This window comes from Crocodylus siamensis, chromosome 5, assembly GCF_052110815.1.
Source record: "Crocodylus siamensis isolate JL-2025a chromosome 5, ASM5211081v1, whole genome shotgun sequence".
Classification (NCBI taxonomy): Eukaryota; Metazoa; Chordata; order Crocodylia; family Crocodylidae; genus Crocodylus; species Crocodylus siamensis.
The window spans coordinates 121,045,785-121,063,550 of record NC_143399.1 but is presented as its reverse complement, the minus strand read 5'-3'; the positions used below and the strand labels follow the sequence as shown (position 1 = coordinate 121,063,550).

The following is a 17,766-nucleotide window of genomic DNA, read 5'->3' as shown; positions in this document are numbered from 1 at the left end:
AAACCATCTAAAAAGGGTTCAGATTCCTGCCAGCTAATAAATGCAGTAAATGAAATGTTAATAAGTCACCAGCAATTTAGCCTGACAATAACGTGGATTGACCACATTGATTACATTGATTATATTTCATATATTTACAATATGTAGACACAAGCCCAATTTATTTTCTGAAGAGTTCAAGGTAGGTATCATTGGTTTAAAAAAAAAACAATGGAGTAATGTTTGTGGTTGCTATCTGCAATAATCTAATGCTGACAGAGAGCAGTATTTTATTTAGTAATTAACAGTGTAAAGGGGAGAGAAGCTGTCATGTTGGTTCTTAAGCTGGGGAATGTGATGAAAGATGATATCTGCGATCTCATCCTTTCCACTTGTTTAGGATTGTCAGGATGAGAAATGTCAGCATTATGAAAGCTCAGCTCTGCTCTTGATATGATAAAACCCTTCAAAAGCCAGTCTTTCTCTCCCTCTCCCCCCGCTTTCTTCCTCTCCCTGCACTTGCTTTTTTATTTATCCTGTTTTGTTAGATGGCAGAAATATAATTCTTTTCTTTCTTCCTATTATAAGCCACCATTTTTGTTTTATTATATGTTTCACAACCCCTAATGCCCCACTGAAAATTACCTTGTTAAATGACAGTGTTTCAAAGCCATGAATCCTTTCCACCATTCCCTCAGAGGTTTGAAACAGTCAACAGACTGTAAAGAATAAATAATAAAAAAGTATTGATTATTTTGATGACTGTGAGATTCAATTAAGTATTAATTTTGCCCTCCAGTGGACCTATCAAGGTATTCAAAAGGGAGGATTCGGCTCAGCTAAATGCGTGCTGAGTGCTTCAGCCTTAAATAGGGAGAAAATGTGTTTACCTACAGTATTTGAAGAGGAGTGCATTGATGCACAGAGTCCAATATTTAAGTGCTGTGCAAATTAAGCCCTGGTGACAGTGACATTGTTTTCAGCGATATGAGTATTGACTAAAGAAGTGCATTTGATGACAGCTTAAACTATTTGTATTGATTAACATTTTCATAGATTATCATGTGTCATATCAAATTCACTTTTCAGACATGAATACATTAAAAAACCCATAGGCAAACATCGACCAATGTGATGATGGGACAGAGGGAACATGCTAACCAACCTACTTGCACGCTGGTCACCTGTTCTCCGCATAAGAACCATTTAGGCATGAACTTTGCAATAAATAGCTGCCAGATAGCACAACAAGGTCACTTGTTTCATTTCTTTATTTTTGTTTTTGATGCTGGTTTCCAAGCTGTAATGATATTATGCATCTTAGTTTGCAAACGGAATAACAGAGTGTACTTGGAAATCATGCCTGACCCCAAAATGCCCTCTGAATGAGCTGAAGATAAAACAGATCCAAATCATCAGGAAACAATTTTAAAATAAATGTAGCATTATTGGGAATACTGTGTTCCCAAATACAAGAATAATTGCAAACCTGGTGTGTAAGTATTTTCACTAATTTTTATCTTTAAAAGATTGGTTTCTATATATTTTCCTCTTTAAAAAAAAAAAAAAGGGAAAGGGAAATGTTTGTGGACTTTTGGAGCATCCCAAAAGCAAGAATAGTTAGAATAAATATGTGTCTTTATTGAATGTGTATGATGAAATGACTATTTGTTGCTCTGTATTTTCCCTAAACCACTTGAATCCTAAGCCGGGTTTTGTGTGTGTGTGTGTGATTTGGTTAATGTTATACAGCGTAGGATGCTTCTTTAAATCATTATGGAGCATTCGCAGGGGGTTACTCTTCTGTGGTGTCGGAGCATACTTGCAGCAGTTTAGGTTTTTTTTTTCCCTTACCACGTTAAGGAAAAAGTGAGGTGTAAAAACATACACACGAAAAGCACATCCCACAATTAAAGCTGTGTTGGTTATGTTGCTTTCATAGAAGTTTTTCTCCAAAGCATCCTGAATCTCTCACATGCTAGTTGAGCTTTAATAGGGTGGGGAGTAATGGAAAACTCATTGGATCTGTAATAGCTCTTCACTTGACTGCAGCCAGCAATAACAGCAGGAGCAGCCAGAGATAAGAGAGAGTGTGTGTGTGAGAGAGAGAGAGAGGGAGTGGGAGAGAGTATACGCACACCAAAGCTGCCACTTTTTTTTTTCCCTCACTCTTTTTTCCCCCCATCCTAGGATCCAATGATAGCTGGACAAGTCAGTAAGCCCTTGCTGTCACTGCGGAGTGAAATGAATGCAGAGTTGAAAAGTGAGGACAAGGCAGCTACTTCAGACAACGAGCTGAATGAGCCCCTGCTTGCGCCTGTGGAATCAAATGACAGCGAGGACACTCCCAGCAAGCTCTTCGGTAAGTCTGTCTAGGTATTTCATTTCACTGCTACCATGTTGTCCGGAAGAGCAATCTCCCTCTTTTTGTTCACTCAATTTTCTTGTAAGCACCAGGGAGTCACTTGGAGTCTGCAGGCATACAGCCATATGCTCTGATTTCGACTGGGTACCAGAATACCCAGAGTGTCACCTCCTGAAAACTTTGGTCAACAATGAACTTATTTTATGCGCATTGGCAGACAGCGTCTATTTTCTTTCATTGAACTGTCTCTGATTTAAATATAGAAGAGAGAGCTTCCTTTGTTGAAACACCTTACTAACAACATCTATTGCCTAAACATCAGCTCCAGTTGTTCACAGTCCCTTCGGAGGGAAAAGTAAACTGAAGAGTTACCATTTCTTGGAGTAAAGAGAAAGCTAGGAGAAGAGAACTGGAAAATAGCTAGAGAAAACACTCTGTGCTGAGTAAACAAGCACTGCCAGGGCGATTGCCTACAGGTGTATTTTTTTTTACAATTTATATTAGGAATTAATTTTTTCTGCTGAAGCATACAGGGTGGGGGGAGGGAGAAAATACACTTTTTTTTTTTCTTTTTTACACTGTAACTTATGCCAAATGAAAATGTTACCTTTCATAACCAAAACAAGAGCAGTAAGAGTGGCACTCCAGCATAGACATCTGTCATTCAAAGGGATGACACCCTGTAAGCCAACTCAAGCAACTGTGATCTCTAATCAGAAAAGGGAGCCGAGTTGTTGAGGCGCGTGCTTGAGTGATAGATGTTGATAGATGTCTGTGCTGGAGCAGCGCTATATGGTATATAGTGACATTTTGGTTGTACAGCAATTTCTCCTGAAAGAGTTCCTTTTAATTATTTCCATTTGTGACTTTATGAAACCTTGGAGGGAATGGAGCTCATCCTTATTTTACACAGTCTTATAGCTGGAACTTTAAGGGCACAAGATCTTGTTTAAAGAGAATGCAGCTTTAGGAGAGAGACAGAGAGAAATCACATTTTCTGAGATTCAAGTTTTAATTTGGTAACCTATAAAGAATCTGTAACACTGTTAACATGCCTGAACCCCAGCTAGAGGAAACAACTGCTAAATGATTCTTGCAAAAAATAGATGTAATTTTCTTTAAAAGGGATACCTTTTACATATTATACAGAATGTTTTATTAAGTAACTTCAGCAGAGAAAGGAAATAAAAAAGCTAAGACTTAATTCCTAGAATACTTCAATGTCCATTGTAAAATATCACATCCATTTTTTTTAGGAATCCTATAATAATCTTGGTTTCCATGGAAAATAGGATTTCCGTTAGCTATTCAAATGTTTGAATTGTGATGTCTAAAATTCAAAGGGCTAATATTTGTGTGTGGAAGTATGAATATCTTAACAAATATTCATGTACTGTATTTGATCAGATATTTAGGGAGCAAGGCATTAACGTTAAACATAGCCAGGTCTGGCAGCATTACAAACACATTTAACTAGAGAGTATCAAAATGTCTGTATATTCTGGTTTTAGTTAGTTTTAGATCTGGCAACTTTTATAACAAAGGGTAAGATGTTCCTGAGTCATTGTCGTTTTGAATGTTTTAATACCATTGTAGACTGCCAGGATACTTTTTATTACAGTTATTGTGTAGGATAAAAAATAATATACTGTAATTTTTTTTTTTTACTTTGGAATGGAAATAGAATTTAGCTCAGCTAAACAAATTAATGAAGAAAAGTAAATAAAAGTACTATGCTATAAGTATATACTATAAGTATATACTATATAAGTTTTATATACTAAGTATATAAAACTATATTTATGAGTTTAGATTGTTTGCTAAACTGTTTTAATACTGCTATCAAGTTGCTGCCAAAGCAAACCAAAGTAGGTGAAAACAGTTTAGCTACCTTAGTATAACATATTTAGTATTTATCTATGTTTTATTTTATTTATGATAGATGGTAAAGGCCTTTTAAGCAATAACCTGTGCCAGTTTATTTCTGTAACTGGGAACATGGAAGAAAAGACAGTGAGAGATTGTTTTGCTACATGCAAAAATAAAACTTGGTGAATTTATATAAAATATAGGCATTTTCTATTTATTGAGCCAATGCAACACTTCTAATTTAATAAGCAATTCAGTAAGTAATTGACACCTCAAATGCAGTTCTTTTTAGTACTTTATAGTAGTCTCTCTGTTTAGAAATGTGAATGGCATGTTAGGAATGTGTTATTTGGGCCTTACTTTCCTGTCTCTTAAATTGTAGTGTCAGTGCACTGTGCATAAATCGATGCAGAAATTAACATTTCTCATATCACTTTGTTTCATACAATATGAAATAAGAATTCTGTGTTTCCTGTCTCTTGTTTGATATACCCTATATGCAAATTGCTAGCTATGTTCAGCAGAGAAAGGGAGGAGCATTTTAACAAACTAAGGGGAGGAGACTGGTGTGTAGATGAAAGTTAAAGAGATTGCTTTTTTCAAATTTGGGGGGGGGAAATGGTCTTTACAAGTTGGAATGACCAGCATTTGAGCACCCCACTTAGCAACATTTCACAGGTTGTGTTGTCATACAGATGCACTGGGTATTTTTACAGTACTTTGCAGTGGGCAAAATAACCCTTTTTCCTCAGGTGCAGGCATTTACATTCTACTTAATTTTCTTTTAAGAGACATGTTTGTTGAAGTGACCTGTGTCCTTCACAAATGTTGCATAAATTCTACCCCTCGTTTTCTACAATGTGCCAGTGTATACTGATGGACTAAAAGGTATGAAATGCTTATGGCCTATACACACTGCACACCTTCGTCACTGTAGTATCCTTACATAAAGTATGCTGTAGGAACAACAGCTATGCATATATTGTAGTGATAAATACTAGTAAAATGTTTCTTTTCTCCAATTGCAACACTAGTTTCAGATGACAGTGATGCAGTATAAAGCTTAACTAGGTTGTTTTTGATTTGGGAAGGTGCACAGCAAATTTCCGGCCTATCTCCCAATTGTATGCTCTGCTGCTAGTAGGAGAGATGAAGGCTGAAGCTTCTCAGCCAGCGGGAGTGTCACCTGGTGCAATGATAGCTTGCCCACAAGTCTTGAATAATTTCATCCTGGAACTTGGATTCTAGGTCCTTAGCGAATGTAAATGTTCATTTACACCAGGTGGGAAAGTGCCCCTCTGTTTTTTTGGCAAAGTGGTCTTTTAAAGTAGTCACCATTGTACACATGATTAGCACTATTGCTACTTTTTGTTCGAAAAATAAAATGTCTTTTAATCTTTGTGTGTGAACTGCACCTTGTGCACTTAGTTGCTTATGAACCTTTGACCTCTGTAAGGAATATTTGCTAGTAAAGTGCTCAAATCCTGCTAAATATCAGTGGGAAAAGAAACAGAATGTAAAATTTCAGGAAAAGGACTGTTGTTAGTCTGTCAAAGGCAAGGTTTTGCTCAACCTGGAGAGTTAGAAAAGCTACGAAACATTTATGAAAGAGAAACTGAGATTTAATTAAGTAACACAGTAGTTTTGTGTGATATTGACTGTTGCATTATTTATCTTTACAGAACTTATCTCTTATTTCAGACATGATTTAATTATGCTAAGAGTCAGAAGAGTAGAAATTGGAGTAAAGCATTGGATTGGTTGGCAGTGGTACTCTCAGATTAACTAGTTTTATGTTACACTACTGTGCTTCAAATTAATTCTACAGCCTTTACTAAAGAAAGCTCCCACTGATGAAAATGAGAGCTCTGCCTAAGACTGAATAAACACTGCAGGATTGGATTCTAAGTTAATTACTCTTACAAAGTTTTTTATTCACTATCTTGATATGTTCTCCAAATTTGTTTAAAGTTTCCTTTTAATAGCAGCCTGATGAAAGGAAAGTGTGTTTAATGATTTATATTAGGACTATATACTTTTGGTCATTGATACAGAGACGTTGCGTATATTTTATTTAAAATCTGTACTACGTAAATCCCATATTAGGGCCCAATTCAAGTTCCACTAAAGTCTTTGGCAAAATGGCTGTTAGCTGTCATAGAATTGGATTATTAATTTCTGTGTAACTGTAATGGTCATGGTGCTATACCCAAGATACCTGTGCAAATTAAGATCACTCTACTCTGCTATTAAAAAAAAGGTACTGATAGGGCATGAGCCTACATTTCTACACGTACCAAACTGAAAAGTTAGTTTGTGGTAAGGTGCAAAACTCAGCCTGTAGAGTATAATTATTTAGTGTCAGGGTTTCTTAATTTTATGGTAGTTAGGGATTAAAAGATAACTTTTCATCTACAGGTAGCAGGGTGGGTGTGTGCATTTGTGTGTGTATGTGCACATGTATATACAAATATGTGTGCATGTGTGTGTATGTATGTGCACACATGTATACAAATACATGTGTGTATGAAAGAGATTTGCCATCTAAAATACTGAAATTTGATTTTAGTATTTTGCCTGCCTTTGTAGTATCCTTATGCAAAATTTAGAATTTTATCCATTTTTCCTTGTAAGTGTGAATCTCTGTGAAGCAGTATGTGTATGAACCAAGGCATAGATCAGTAATATTTGTAGAAAAATGTTTGCCTTCTTGGCACCCTTTTTGAAGTAAATGCTCATTATCTGGTTTAATTTTTTAATTGTCATCCAAGTTGTCTTGACTAGAATTTACAGTCCAAGAATTACTTTAGATTCAAAAGGACTCTCTGGTCTTTCCCCTCTTGAGACAATAGTCTCTGTAGGTTAGAACACATGTCATTGTCAGGTGGCTTTGAGGACACCGACATTCTAGCCATTAACACTGTGGTTAACTGGGGATAAATGTAAGCCTTCAACCTAATACCACCCTTTGCATCAGTATATTAAGGGTTCTCTGCAGTGTTTTAGCTGGAGTTTCTATTTTTAGAAGGGAGTTGAAACATGATTATACAGTATATCTGCATACAGAGCCTTGGCCTACAAGGTCTCTGCCCAGAAGAAATGTTTTTTTAACAAGTTGCAGAGAGGTCCATTGGATAGCTTTAATGTTTTTTAATGCGCACAAAAGCATTGTGTGTGTGCAAGTCTTTTTAACTTGTAGTTCAGATTATAGGCCAGATCCTTGTAGTATTAAAAGCATAGCTTTATTTTAAGCTCAGTTTTTAAATCACTTTAACCAGCTTATATAGTTTTCTCTCCCATATTATGACTAGCATTCAGCCTGCCTGTAGTAATTTCTGTAGTGTCAATCGATGTGTTTTGTAAAAAGATATTAGGTCAAAAATATTCATACAGTCAGTAAGGTTCATGGGCTCAATCCTATCAGCACTTGAGCACGTGATCACTTCTGCTAAATGTGAATAGTCCCATGGAGATCATTAATAGGATCCTTACATGAGAACACATGGCACAAATATTTTCCAGGATTGGGCATACTTTCTAAGTACTAATTTATATGCACTCTTGATTACTGTTTTTTTTAAATGTGTTGAATGTTTATTTAACTGTTAGAGTAAATGATCTTTAAAGATGTTGGATAAGTGCAAAGTTAAAAAGGCGATTCTAAGTTTTATATATTGCCTTGATTTGTGGTGAAGTTTCCAGTGCTGTCGTTGAAGGTTGCACATATGAATAAAGAGAATATTGCCCACTAAAACTTAAAGAAGTCATTACAGCTATTCAACTCAAAGGTAGAGACAATGAGGAGATTGAAAATCCATCTTTAACTCATCCTTGCCGCTGTGACTAGGTATTGCAGGCAGCCCAAGAAGTAAATGTGCAAACAGCTGTATCTGATTAAAACATACAAAAGCAGGCTAGGACAAGATAGGGCTAGATTCTGTTCCCATTAGCTTAAACAGACACAAGACTGGACTCATGACTAATAAGTAAATCATTCTTCATTGTTAATTCCCTTATTTTCACTTGATACCGATCAGTCTGTTCGTAATTTTGGGGTACGTTAGTTCATTGCAGTACCTTAATCTTTTTATTAACAAAAACACTTTTTTAAACATCACTGTTGAGAGCTAAAGCCTGAGTAACGCCATTTTAAAAAGAAAAATGGTTTTTATCTTTGTTCATAATTATCTTCTTGCTAAATTTCTGTGAACCAGGTTTGTATGTGTAATCTGTACTTCTTGTCTGAGGTTTGCATGCTGTTTACCAAAACAGCATAATAGTTCCTGGGGAAGAGTATTCATATACTTTAACCAATAGATTTCCGTTTCCCTGATTTTGTATCAACAGATATTTAATCTTTAATTACTTTACTTCCTCCCTCAGACACCTTCCCCCCACCATACCTTTAGAGCTTTGGAAAGAAATTTAATACCAAACAAATATATTTCTTTTTAAAAACCTACATAAGTGCCTTGCTGTTTCAAAGAGAACTTGCTTGTGTACTAGACAGTAAACAGATAATTTGTGAAAGAACTGGTACTCCCTTTGATTGAGATCCTTGCTGGTTTATGTTTTGAGATAAATAATACATCAGACATTCACACAGATGTTAAAAAGGAAGCAGACGTGAAAAAGAAAAGGCAAAAGAATTTGATGTTTCCATTGGACTTCTTCTGATTAGACCCAGTCCTCCATGGGAATGTGCAGTGTAGGCAGAGGAGGAGTCACAGCTGCCCAAATATGCACATGGCACCACTTAACACTTCCCTTGATTTTCCTATGCTAACCAAAAAGCTAGCAAAGTGCTTATACCAAACTGGCACCCTGTCAGGGGGCAACCTGTGTAAAGTTTCCTGCTGTCAGGTTAATAAATTTTTTAAAAATATCCAAAGGCAGAGCTAGCTGTAGGAAGCTCATAGTAACAGTTGCCATTCTCCTGTGGATCATTTTTTCTCTTTAATATCCTATGTAGCACTGGATTTTTCTTGTTGTGTTGTCTACCTAGGTTTTGTTCTTTCCTGACACTTGTGGGCTCTTTGTTTTAATTTTTTTCTTTACTAAGCTCGTTCTTCTGTTCTGCACATACTATGTGTCTCTTCTTTCTTGGCAGAGTCAAAGAATTGGGAATATCAGTTTTTCATGATATAGGAAAGTGAAACATTCAGTATATTCAAGTTCATGAATTATCATTTTATTTTCCTATATTAACTTTCTGTCACCAGCTCCAAAACTGATTCCTAAAGAGATCAGTTACTTAGATGACACAATTACATTCACACATCAACTACATCACAAAATTAACAAGTGATCAAAAAGAAAATAAGCATAGATCCCAAATTATTTAATTTGCTACCAATCTGCAGGTTTCAGAAAGGTTGTAACAAAACATCTAGTGAAGAATTAGTTATATTTATTAACGTAGATTCATGTTTTCTCTCTTCCACTGTATAAAATAAAACTCAGTAACAATACAGATCTGTCTTTGTTTCATAATGACATCTCCTGCTCTATGTTATGATACTGTTTTGACACTATCAGAAGCAGGATTAAGCCCTTTTAGTTTGAAAGTAGAGGTCATCTTGAGAAGAATAGTACTGTATCCAGTCTAGCTAAAGAAAGCCTGCTGTTCACAGGGGGACTGAAATTGGGTTTTCTTCTTAAAGTATTCCAAAGATCCAGACATTTATCCAATTGGAATACATCTCCCAAATGTATATATTTAATACTAAGTGACCACTTTTTAAATTCTGAAATATAATTTGAATTTCTTTATTTCTGATTTAGAATTTGGAAAAAGAAGAGATTTTTTTTGTAATTGATGGCTTTTAATTCCCTGAAAGGCAAACTCATTTTAGTCCCTGAATGCTTTGAAACTGTAGCCAGAAAAATACTGTGATGCAGAAAACAAAGCAAACTAAAAGCACCCAAATATGACCACCAAAAAGTTAAATTTATTTAACATAAAAATAAAATGATTTGCCAGAATGCCAGACTGTAATGTCAGTTACTTTTTAAAATGCATTTTCAAGAAGCTGTAAAGGTTTGGGTGTTGTTCAAAGCGAATAAGAAAATATTTTTTCTTTTGTAAAACAAAGAATTAATTGTTGCCAGTTACAAGTGTTATATACATAGAAACAGAAGTATTTTTTAAAGAATGCAGAAGAAATATGTTGCGACAAAACAGTATTTAATTTAATCTTATCAATCGAAGACTTTTCTAGAAAACTTTGGCTGAATTTATAGAGCCACTTCAATAGAAGCTCTTAAAAAAGTTTAGTGTTTCCTGTCTGTTTGCTACTATATGTAATGGTAACTACATTTCTTTATTACTTCAGCTATGGGCCCACTTTTAAAATTTCTAATGTTTTTAATGTATTAAGCAAAACATTAGCAATAAACCTAATCCTGGAATCCAGAAATACCCATTGTGTGTGCTGGAATAAGGAACTGAATTGTTAAGACTGTGTCAAAGATATCCCCCCACATATGTCCCCTCGCTCTAAAAGTCTAAAGTTGAAAGTGACTCCAAGAATAAAACTAGCCTCTTTTTCCATTGGCACTTCCTCCTGCTCTTGCTTGTTCTCTGTGTTCTCTCTCTTTGACTCAACCCCATATGTATATATATAATGCAATGCACAATATCTGTATAACATAATATAAATTGCCTTCAAGCATATGCACAGACATGGGTCATATTCTTCTGTCACCTTATGTAACCCAAGTGACTTTGTAGAATTTTACCTCAATGCTACTGCAATATATTGTGGTTTTCCACATTTTTTTAAAGAACAAAAAACAAGGCCTCCCGCACACCCCAGAAATACAACTAGACCACCCTTTCAGAGGAAGATATAAAATTCACATTACCTGAGAAGCGGGAATTGCCTCATGGTAAATAGGTCTTCAGGCATTTTAATTAGGTATTTATCTCACCATGTTGCATACTGTTAATCACAGAGGAAGAAGAAGGCCATTCGGATTCATTGTAATCTCTTGAGTAAATAAAGCTATGGGTATTTTTTATATTTTATATTGTCTTAATAGGTATTTTTACATGTACCCAGTATAGAGAGATGTTGCTTAAGAATTTGAGTAAACATATCAGGCCAGATCCTGCATAATTTGCGTGAGTGTTCATTATATATGTGGAAAGTCCTGTATGTTTTAATGGGACTTGCTCATGTGAATAAATGCACATCTGATTAAATCCCTAGTTGGCTAAAGTCCTATGAGCTAAACATTCTTGCGCATTTTGTCTGTTTAAAAAAAACCCAATTGGGTTAAAAGGGCTGAATATTTATATATAAATATAACATAATGTTGAAATGTACAGTGAAATCTGTGGTGTTTTGTCCTTTTTAATTTAGTCAGTACACTATTGTTTAACAGCAAAATTCTGGTGTGTTGTGTAACAAGGTTATCTGATTCAACACCCATCAATAAAAATTTGCAAAATGCCCATTGACTTTATTGGGACATAAAACTGGTTCAGTACATGACGGAAATTATATATAATGTCAGAAATGATATAATCTTTGTTAAGAAAATGCTTGTCTATAGTATAACTGTTTGTGAGATGAAAAGTAAGTATGGATATATAGCTGAATTTAATCATCAAGTTTTTTTAAGACAACTGAAGACTGTGCAAGATAGTTATCGTGGTTCCACAACTTCATTAAAAAACAAGAGTGATTGGAGGTGAAAATGAGATAGATATGCACTAGCTGAAAGGGGATTGTAAATGTGCAGGTCTGATATTTCTCCTCCTTTCTTATACTTGCTTGCCTCTCATCATAAATATTTGGGACTGCAAGCCACAAATCTCTCTAAAGGCAAAATGAAATTTACTACTGGAAAAAGCTTGAAAATGGAAATATTGCATTTTTTTGTTGGTGGTATTTTTTTTTCAATCAAACATACGTTATTTAATGCACGCATAAGTACAGAAAATATGTTTAATCATAATGTCTAGCATGAAAAACATCTACATGAGTCATTTAAATATTTTTTCATTATAAAGAGCAGGAAGAAAACTCTGTATAGCTCTGTTTCCTATGATTTGATGCATCACTTTCAGACTCTTCCTATTTTAACTGCCTAGATACAGCACACTGAAGCTTCTCATAACCTCCACTGACCAAAAAAAAAAAAATCCCTTTCAATCAGCTGGCATTACTAGGGCTACCCCCACCCTTCCCCCAGTCTCTGTTTTTATGAGTAAAAAGAAAAAGAGAAGGGCCAGATGAAGTAGACCCTAGCTCAGATGAGTTATATTATTCATCATGAGTAAGGGTTTGCAGAATTGTTCCTCCTGCTCCTGGATCGCCGCAGTGCTTAGTTTTGGTGCTGAGTGCTTCTCAGATCCTACCTGTTTCCTGTGAGTACATGGTGCTCAGTGTCTTTATGCTGTTCAGTATTACATTGTGGCAGGTCCTTAGCTGGGGTAAATTTTTGTAGCTCTCTTGGACTCCCAATGTATACTAGCTGAAAATCTGTTCCTTTTCTTTTGGACCTGCCAGTGAAGTCAGTGGCAAAATATCCATCGATATCAATGGGAGCAGCATACGGCCCTTCCTTGCGATCATAAAACGGATGTTTTATATCCATCCCACCTCATGTCTTTCATCACTTCCTACAAAATTCTTTAGTTCACAGTGTGGCACGTTTCAAAACTGTTCCAGTTCAAAACAGGTTAAGACTGATAGAAACAGTTCAGTTTCCCTAAAAGACAGCTTACCACTGACTGTTTTATTTTGTTTATATCTGATATTTCTTACGGTATTCAGATGGCTGTAATAGACTAGCACAAGAGCTGCATGTCTTGTCATCTGTAGTGTATCAATACATTTTTATAATGATACAATAACCTGAACCCTGTAACAGTTTATGATCCATTTGAGAATTCTTATGGATTCTCAGAGTGACGGAGACCTGAAAAAAGAACTTGACTGCTTTCACAAAACTGGTTCTGTGACAGGAAAAACTAGTGTGCCTGTGATTTAGTTGCTAAGGAATCATATTGATCTGATTCATCATTAAACTTTTAAGTTTTTTTTTTTAAAAATCAAGCTGGTTGGAGGGAAAAAAACCTCCCAGTAATGTGATTTTGAGGGTCTGGTTTACAGGTAAACTGTACCATACCACTACCGATATTGATTTGTTATGATTAATAAATATGATTTTTATGCATTACCCAAGCACCGTTTCCGTAAGAGAACTTTTTTTTTAAAGCAGAAGAAAATTGCTTGTTACTCTTTATTTTTCATTGACTAAAATTAGTCAATGATAAATAAAGAACTTTAGGAGCAGTCTGAGTTCAGGGAAGACGAGATTTAAAAACAGAAACTGCAGGAAATACAGTAATGAGTAACTACATAGCAAAATATATACACAAAACCTCAGCCATCTTAACATTTGTAATGGTGCTAATTTCCAAGTGCTTTTAAAATATGCTTCCACATGAGCTCTCAAAAACCATAAAAGCCTGGCATGTAAAGTAAATTGTTTGTCACTTGCTGACGACCTGCCATATTTATTGTCAGGAAAAATGGACATTAGTTGGAAAAGCAGTTGTTAAAGGCCAAACAATTTTTAAAGATGGGCAAAGATGTGCAAGGGTTTTCCTTTTTCTAACAATGAGCCACCCCTTCAGACATCAAAAGACAAGATAATAAGACACTTCAAGCACAATTCAAGATTATATTCAACATCTAAAGGCTCATCTCTTGTCAGTTTGCATTTACTCTCCCAGGGATGTGATGCTTCTATCATCATTCTGTCAAGAGGAGTCTGGCAGAAGCGATGAGGGCCCCTCATTTCACACACTTAGTGTTTTTTATCAAATAGCCCACGCTCATTCTGATTCAGCCAAAATGGAGGGATAATTTGAAGAAGGTCATGCACAAGTACAAAAATCTTGTATTGATTTGTGTGATTAGGAGGCATTAAAATTGCACGTTTATGTTAGTTTCTAAGATGTTTTGTCAGTTTATTTAGTAATACACTTTTGCAGCATTAAAAATGATATTTTTTTTCAAAGTGAAAAATAAGTTTGCTTAAAATGCACCCAGCATTCAGAAAGCAAGATATTTTAAAGGAGAAAAATGTCATTATTTAACATCGCCTTAAAACACAATCACATTGAGGGGGGGGTTCTCTCTTTGTTTTAAAAGAAGAATTTATACAAGGAAAATATTTATTAGGAGTCTGGATATTACAGAGCTAGAGGGGTGAATTCTGGCCTTTTTAAAATCATTAAGAGTTCAGGATTTCACCCTAGATGTCAAAGGGAGATGTGCTTGTGGGGTTAGGTCACCTGTACCGCCTATCTAAAGGGAGGCAGTCATTTAAAAAAATGTTTAGATACACTTTTGTGCCATGTAAGATTGATTTAAATAGCTCATGATACAGAGACATGGTGGTATTCCTAATACACATGAAGTCTCTGATTCTTCATTCAGATATTTTTGTGCAGCCTTCTGTGTGAATGTACATGTCTTCATGAGAAAATCATATTACAGATTTGGGGTCTAAGTAAAGACTTGTGTTATAGCTGCTATTGGCCAAATTCTTACTGAAATCAAAGGAGCTATGATCATTTGTACCCACAGAAGATCACTGTTCACCCTGTAAACTTACTGTATGACATTATATTGTTTATTCATAGCAACTCTCGGTTCACTGGTTTTTTAGTTTTGGCTTCTGGAGGGGTTCAGGGAAGGGGGACAGTGCTCAAACACAGCTGCTGCTTTCTCTTTGGTAGTTTCCATTTTATCAGGCTTAGATTGATGGAGAAGGTACTAATTGCCATTTAAGATGTTTGAAAAGCAAACTGACTATTCCTAGTAAAATAATTTTTGTAGCAGTTTGCTATGTTGCCTTCAGTGTCCACAGGTAAACAGCGCTTGTTTTTTGGCAAAAACATTGCTTCTCTGCTATCTGATTTTTGTATTCCATAATCAAAATTCCTATTGAAGCCTTTAAACAAAAATCTGTTTCTATGGGGTTTCTTTTTTCTTTTTCTTTTTTCTTTTTTGAATATGTGCTACCTAACTAAACATAGTGAAGTTTGCCCAAAAGTAACCGACTTCAGAATTTGATCCCTTGCAGTTTAAGCTGTACAAGGAGAGTAAACTTTTTGGAAAGGAGAAGGATATTGGATCTGCTCAGAATGATTAATGTGGTTCTATGGGTTCATGGTTTTTCAGGACAAACAATAACGCAGGAGCATTCTCAAGCTTTTTTTGTGTCTGTCACGTGTCAGGAATGAAACTTTTTTGACATGGTTGCAAAGGGAACCCCTGGCTGCACAACATCAGCACTGCAAGCTCTCTGCTTTTCAAGGGTTTACTATTCTGTTCAGGTATCTCTGGGTAAATTTCTCACCAGGAGAACAAACCCAAGAGAATTCTCCCAGGTCATTTGAACATGTGTATGAAGCCCATGTATAATATATTCATTCCTTATATTTCTTTTGTACAGTATTTTTACAAGTCATCTTTTAGAAACAGGCACATTGTTTTCATATTAGTGGTGCTTTCTGCCCATGTTTATCTTTTCTGCTGAGGCCAAACTTAACTCTATCCCAGTGACAGGGTACTCTTAATCATGCTTATTGTCACAATGTTGAATAGTTTTGTGCAAAGACCCAAAGGAAAATATGACTCAAAGGCAGTATGGATACAAGAATACCAAGTCAACAACATCACAAATTAATACAAAGCTGATCTGTGTAATAAGGTTTACATTTCTCAAATGGAGTTTAATTTCCAGGATGGTCAGGATGTATTTGCTGAACGTGTCATCTCGCTCTGACAGGCGTTAAGCCCCATTTCTGTATGGCCTGTTAATGGAGTATCTTTTCTGAGGCATATATGCTACTGTTGAAATTACCATCCTTTCTGTCTCTCATTATATCCAATTAAATTATGATGTGCTCAATATATGCAATATATGCATTCAATAAAGAGTGAATCCTGTACTGCTGAGGCCAAGGGAGCCTCCAGTGAAAATTCCTTTTAATGATACTGGATATATTTGCTGGAAAGAAACTACTGTTATGGCACGTAGTGTAGATATCTTAGATCTGTAGTTTTCCTAGTCTTTCTCTCTCTCTCTCTCATATGTTAGTATTGTGTGTGCCTGTCACCTTGGGATGTAAGTGCAGTTCTCTCCTGTAGGATCTCCTTCCACTGTGACTGGTGTTGTTGTACCAGCAGCAGCATTTCCTCACAACGCAACCTTGCCATCTATAGTAATATCAAATCCTGCCAAAAGCCTGTAAATTGTTTTCACTCTGCCTCAGAATGATAGCTGGCAACTGTGGAATTGTGTGTGCAAGTAGAAGAAAGTAGAAAAGTTGAGATCACTGGGTTATGCTGGAAAACAGATCAGAAGTTCACAGGTTCAGCGATTTGTATATAAACATTGTTTTTCAAATGTTGTGGTGCCATAGAGTCCTGTTAAAAGTTTCAACAGAAGGATGCCAGAAGTGGAAAAGGTAGTCCAAGTACCAATGCAGAGCGCTCAACAGCTATCCCACAGTGGTGTAGGATGTAAGATTAATTAAGTTTCTATATGTGCATAAAAAAGGTAAACTAATATGTATTCTGTGTAAAGTAATTATCCTGCCACGTGCTGTCATTAAGTCAGGACAGTTCTCTGAGCAATTCTTTGAGCATTTATTATCATCGGAGTACTATTGAATGAGGAGAAGTAACATGAACAGAAAGGATGAGAATATGAAGAAATTAAATGGATTGACAAATGATGTGTTTACACCAAGAAAAGTATTTCCAGGAACATAGTGTCTCATATAAATATTTTTTTAAATGAAAAAGATCAGAAAGGAAAATTCCAATTCTGTCCTTTTTTATTAAACATTATTTAATAGTTATGGGCCTCATTCCTCTCATTTGGAAGCCTCAGTCCTCCAAAGAAGGCAGGTGGGACACTTATTTTCACAAAAAAGTCAGCATGAAATACATGGGCATATGTACGTATGTCAAGTAAAATGTATGTTAAAGCTGTTGCATATTCACCAGTATTTGGGGGAACTGGAAATCCGAGTGGGTTAGTACATGCATTTTCTATTGTAGTTTTTATGCACAACTGCAGATGACAACAGTTGTTTGTTGGGTTTTTTTAAATCCATTTTAATGGCATAATTCAACCTCTCTCTTTCTCTGTCCATCTACACTTTTAAACTGTTTCCACCATCATACGGTTTCTGTTCATAAAGTTCTTGTCCAACAAGTAGTTCATTAAATCATTAATAAGGATCTACCAAACAAGCTACACTATATAATACAAAATGTTTATTGGAGTCAGGTAAATACACACAAAAAAGTTGTATTTATCCAATTTTGTGAATGCTTTCATAGCTTTTCTTTTGAAGTAGAGCTGTTGTTCTGGCCTTGCAGAATTATTGACCTGGCTGCTAAATTAATAATGAGACCCATGGCTATGAAATAAAACTACTGCTTTTTTATAATTACCATATTTCTAAAGTAGTTTTTACTCTTTTTCCCCTTTAATAACTGTAGACTCTTCTT

The 17,766-nt window shown here is 35.6% G+C and overlaps 1 protein-coding gene across 2 annotated transcripts in view; it reads left to right on the top strand.

The window, feature by feature from the left end:
- The window catches only part of POU6F2 (POU class 6 homeobox 2), a 421,158-nt gene that overhangs the window by 79,443 nt on the left and 323,949 nt on the right, over positions 1–17,766 (top strand). The window contains exon 2 of one of the 2 annotated variants that reach the window (XM_090048651.1): positions 2,170–2,341. In XM_090048651.1, coding sequence (XP_089904777.1) covers positions 2,170–2,341 — 172 coding nt within the window. Of the gene's footprint in view, positions 1–2,169; positions 2,342–17,766 lie in introns of those variants that run through there. The other variant, XM_090048652.1, reaches the window with a different exon arrangement.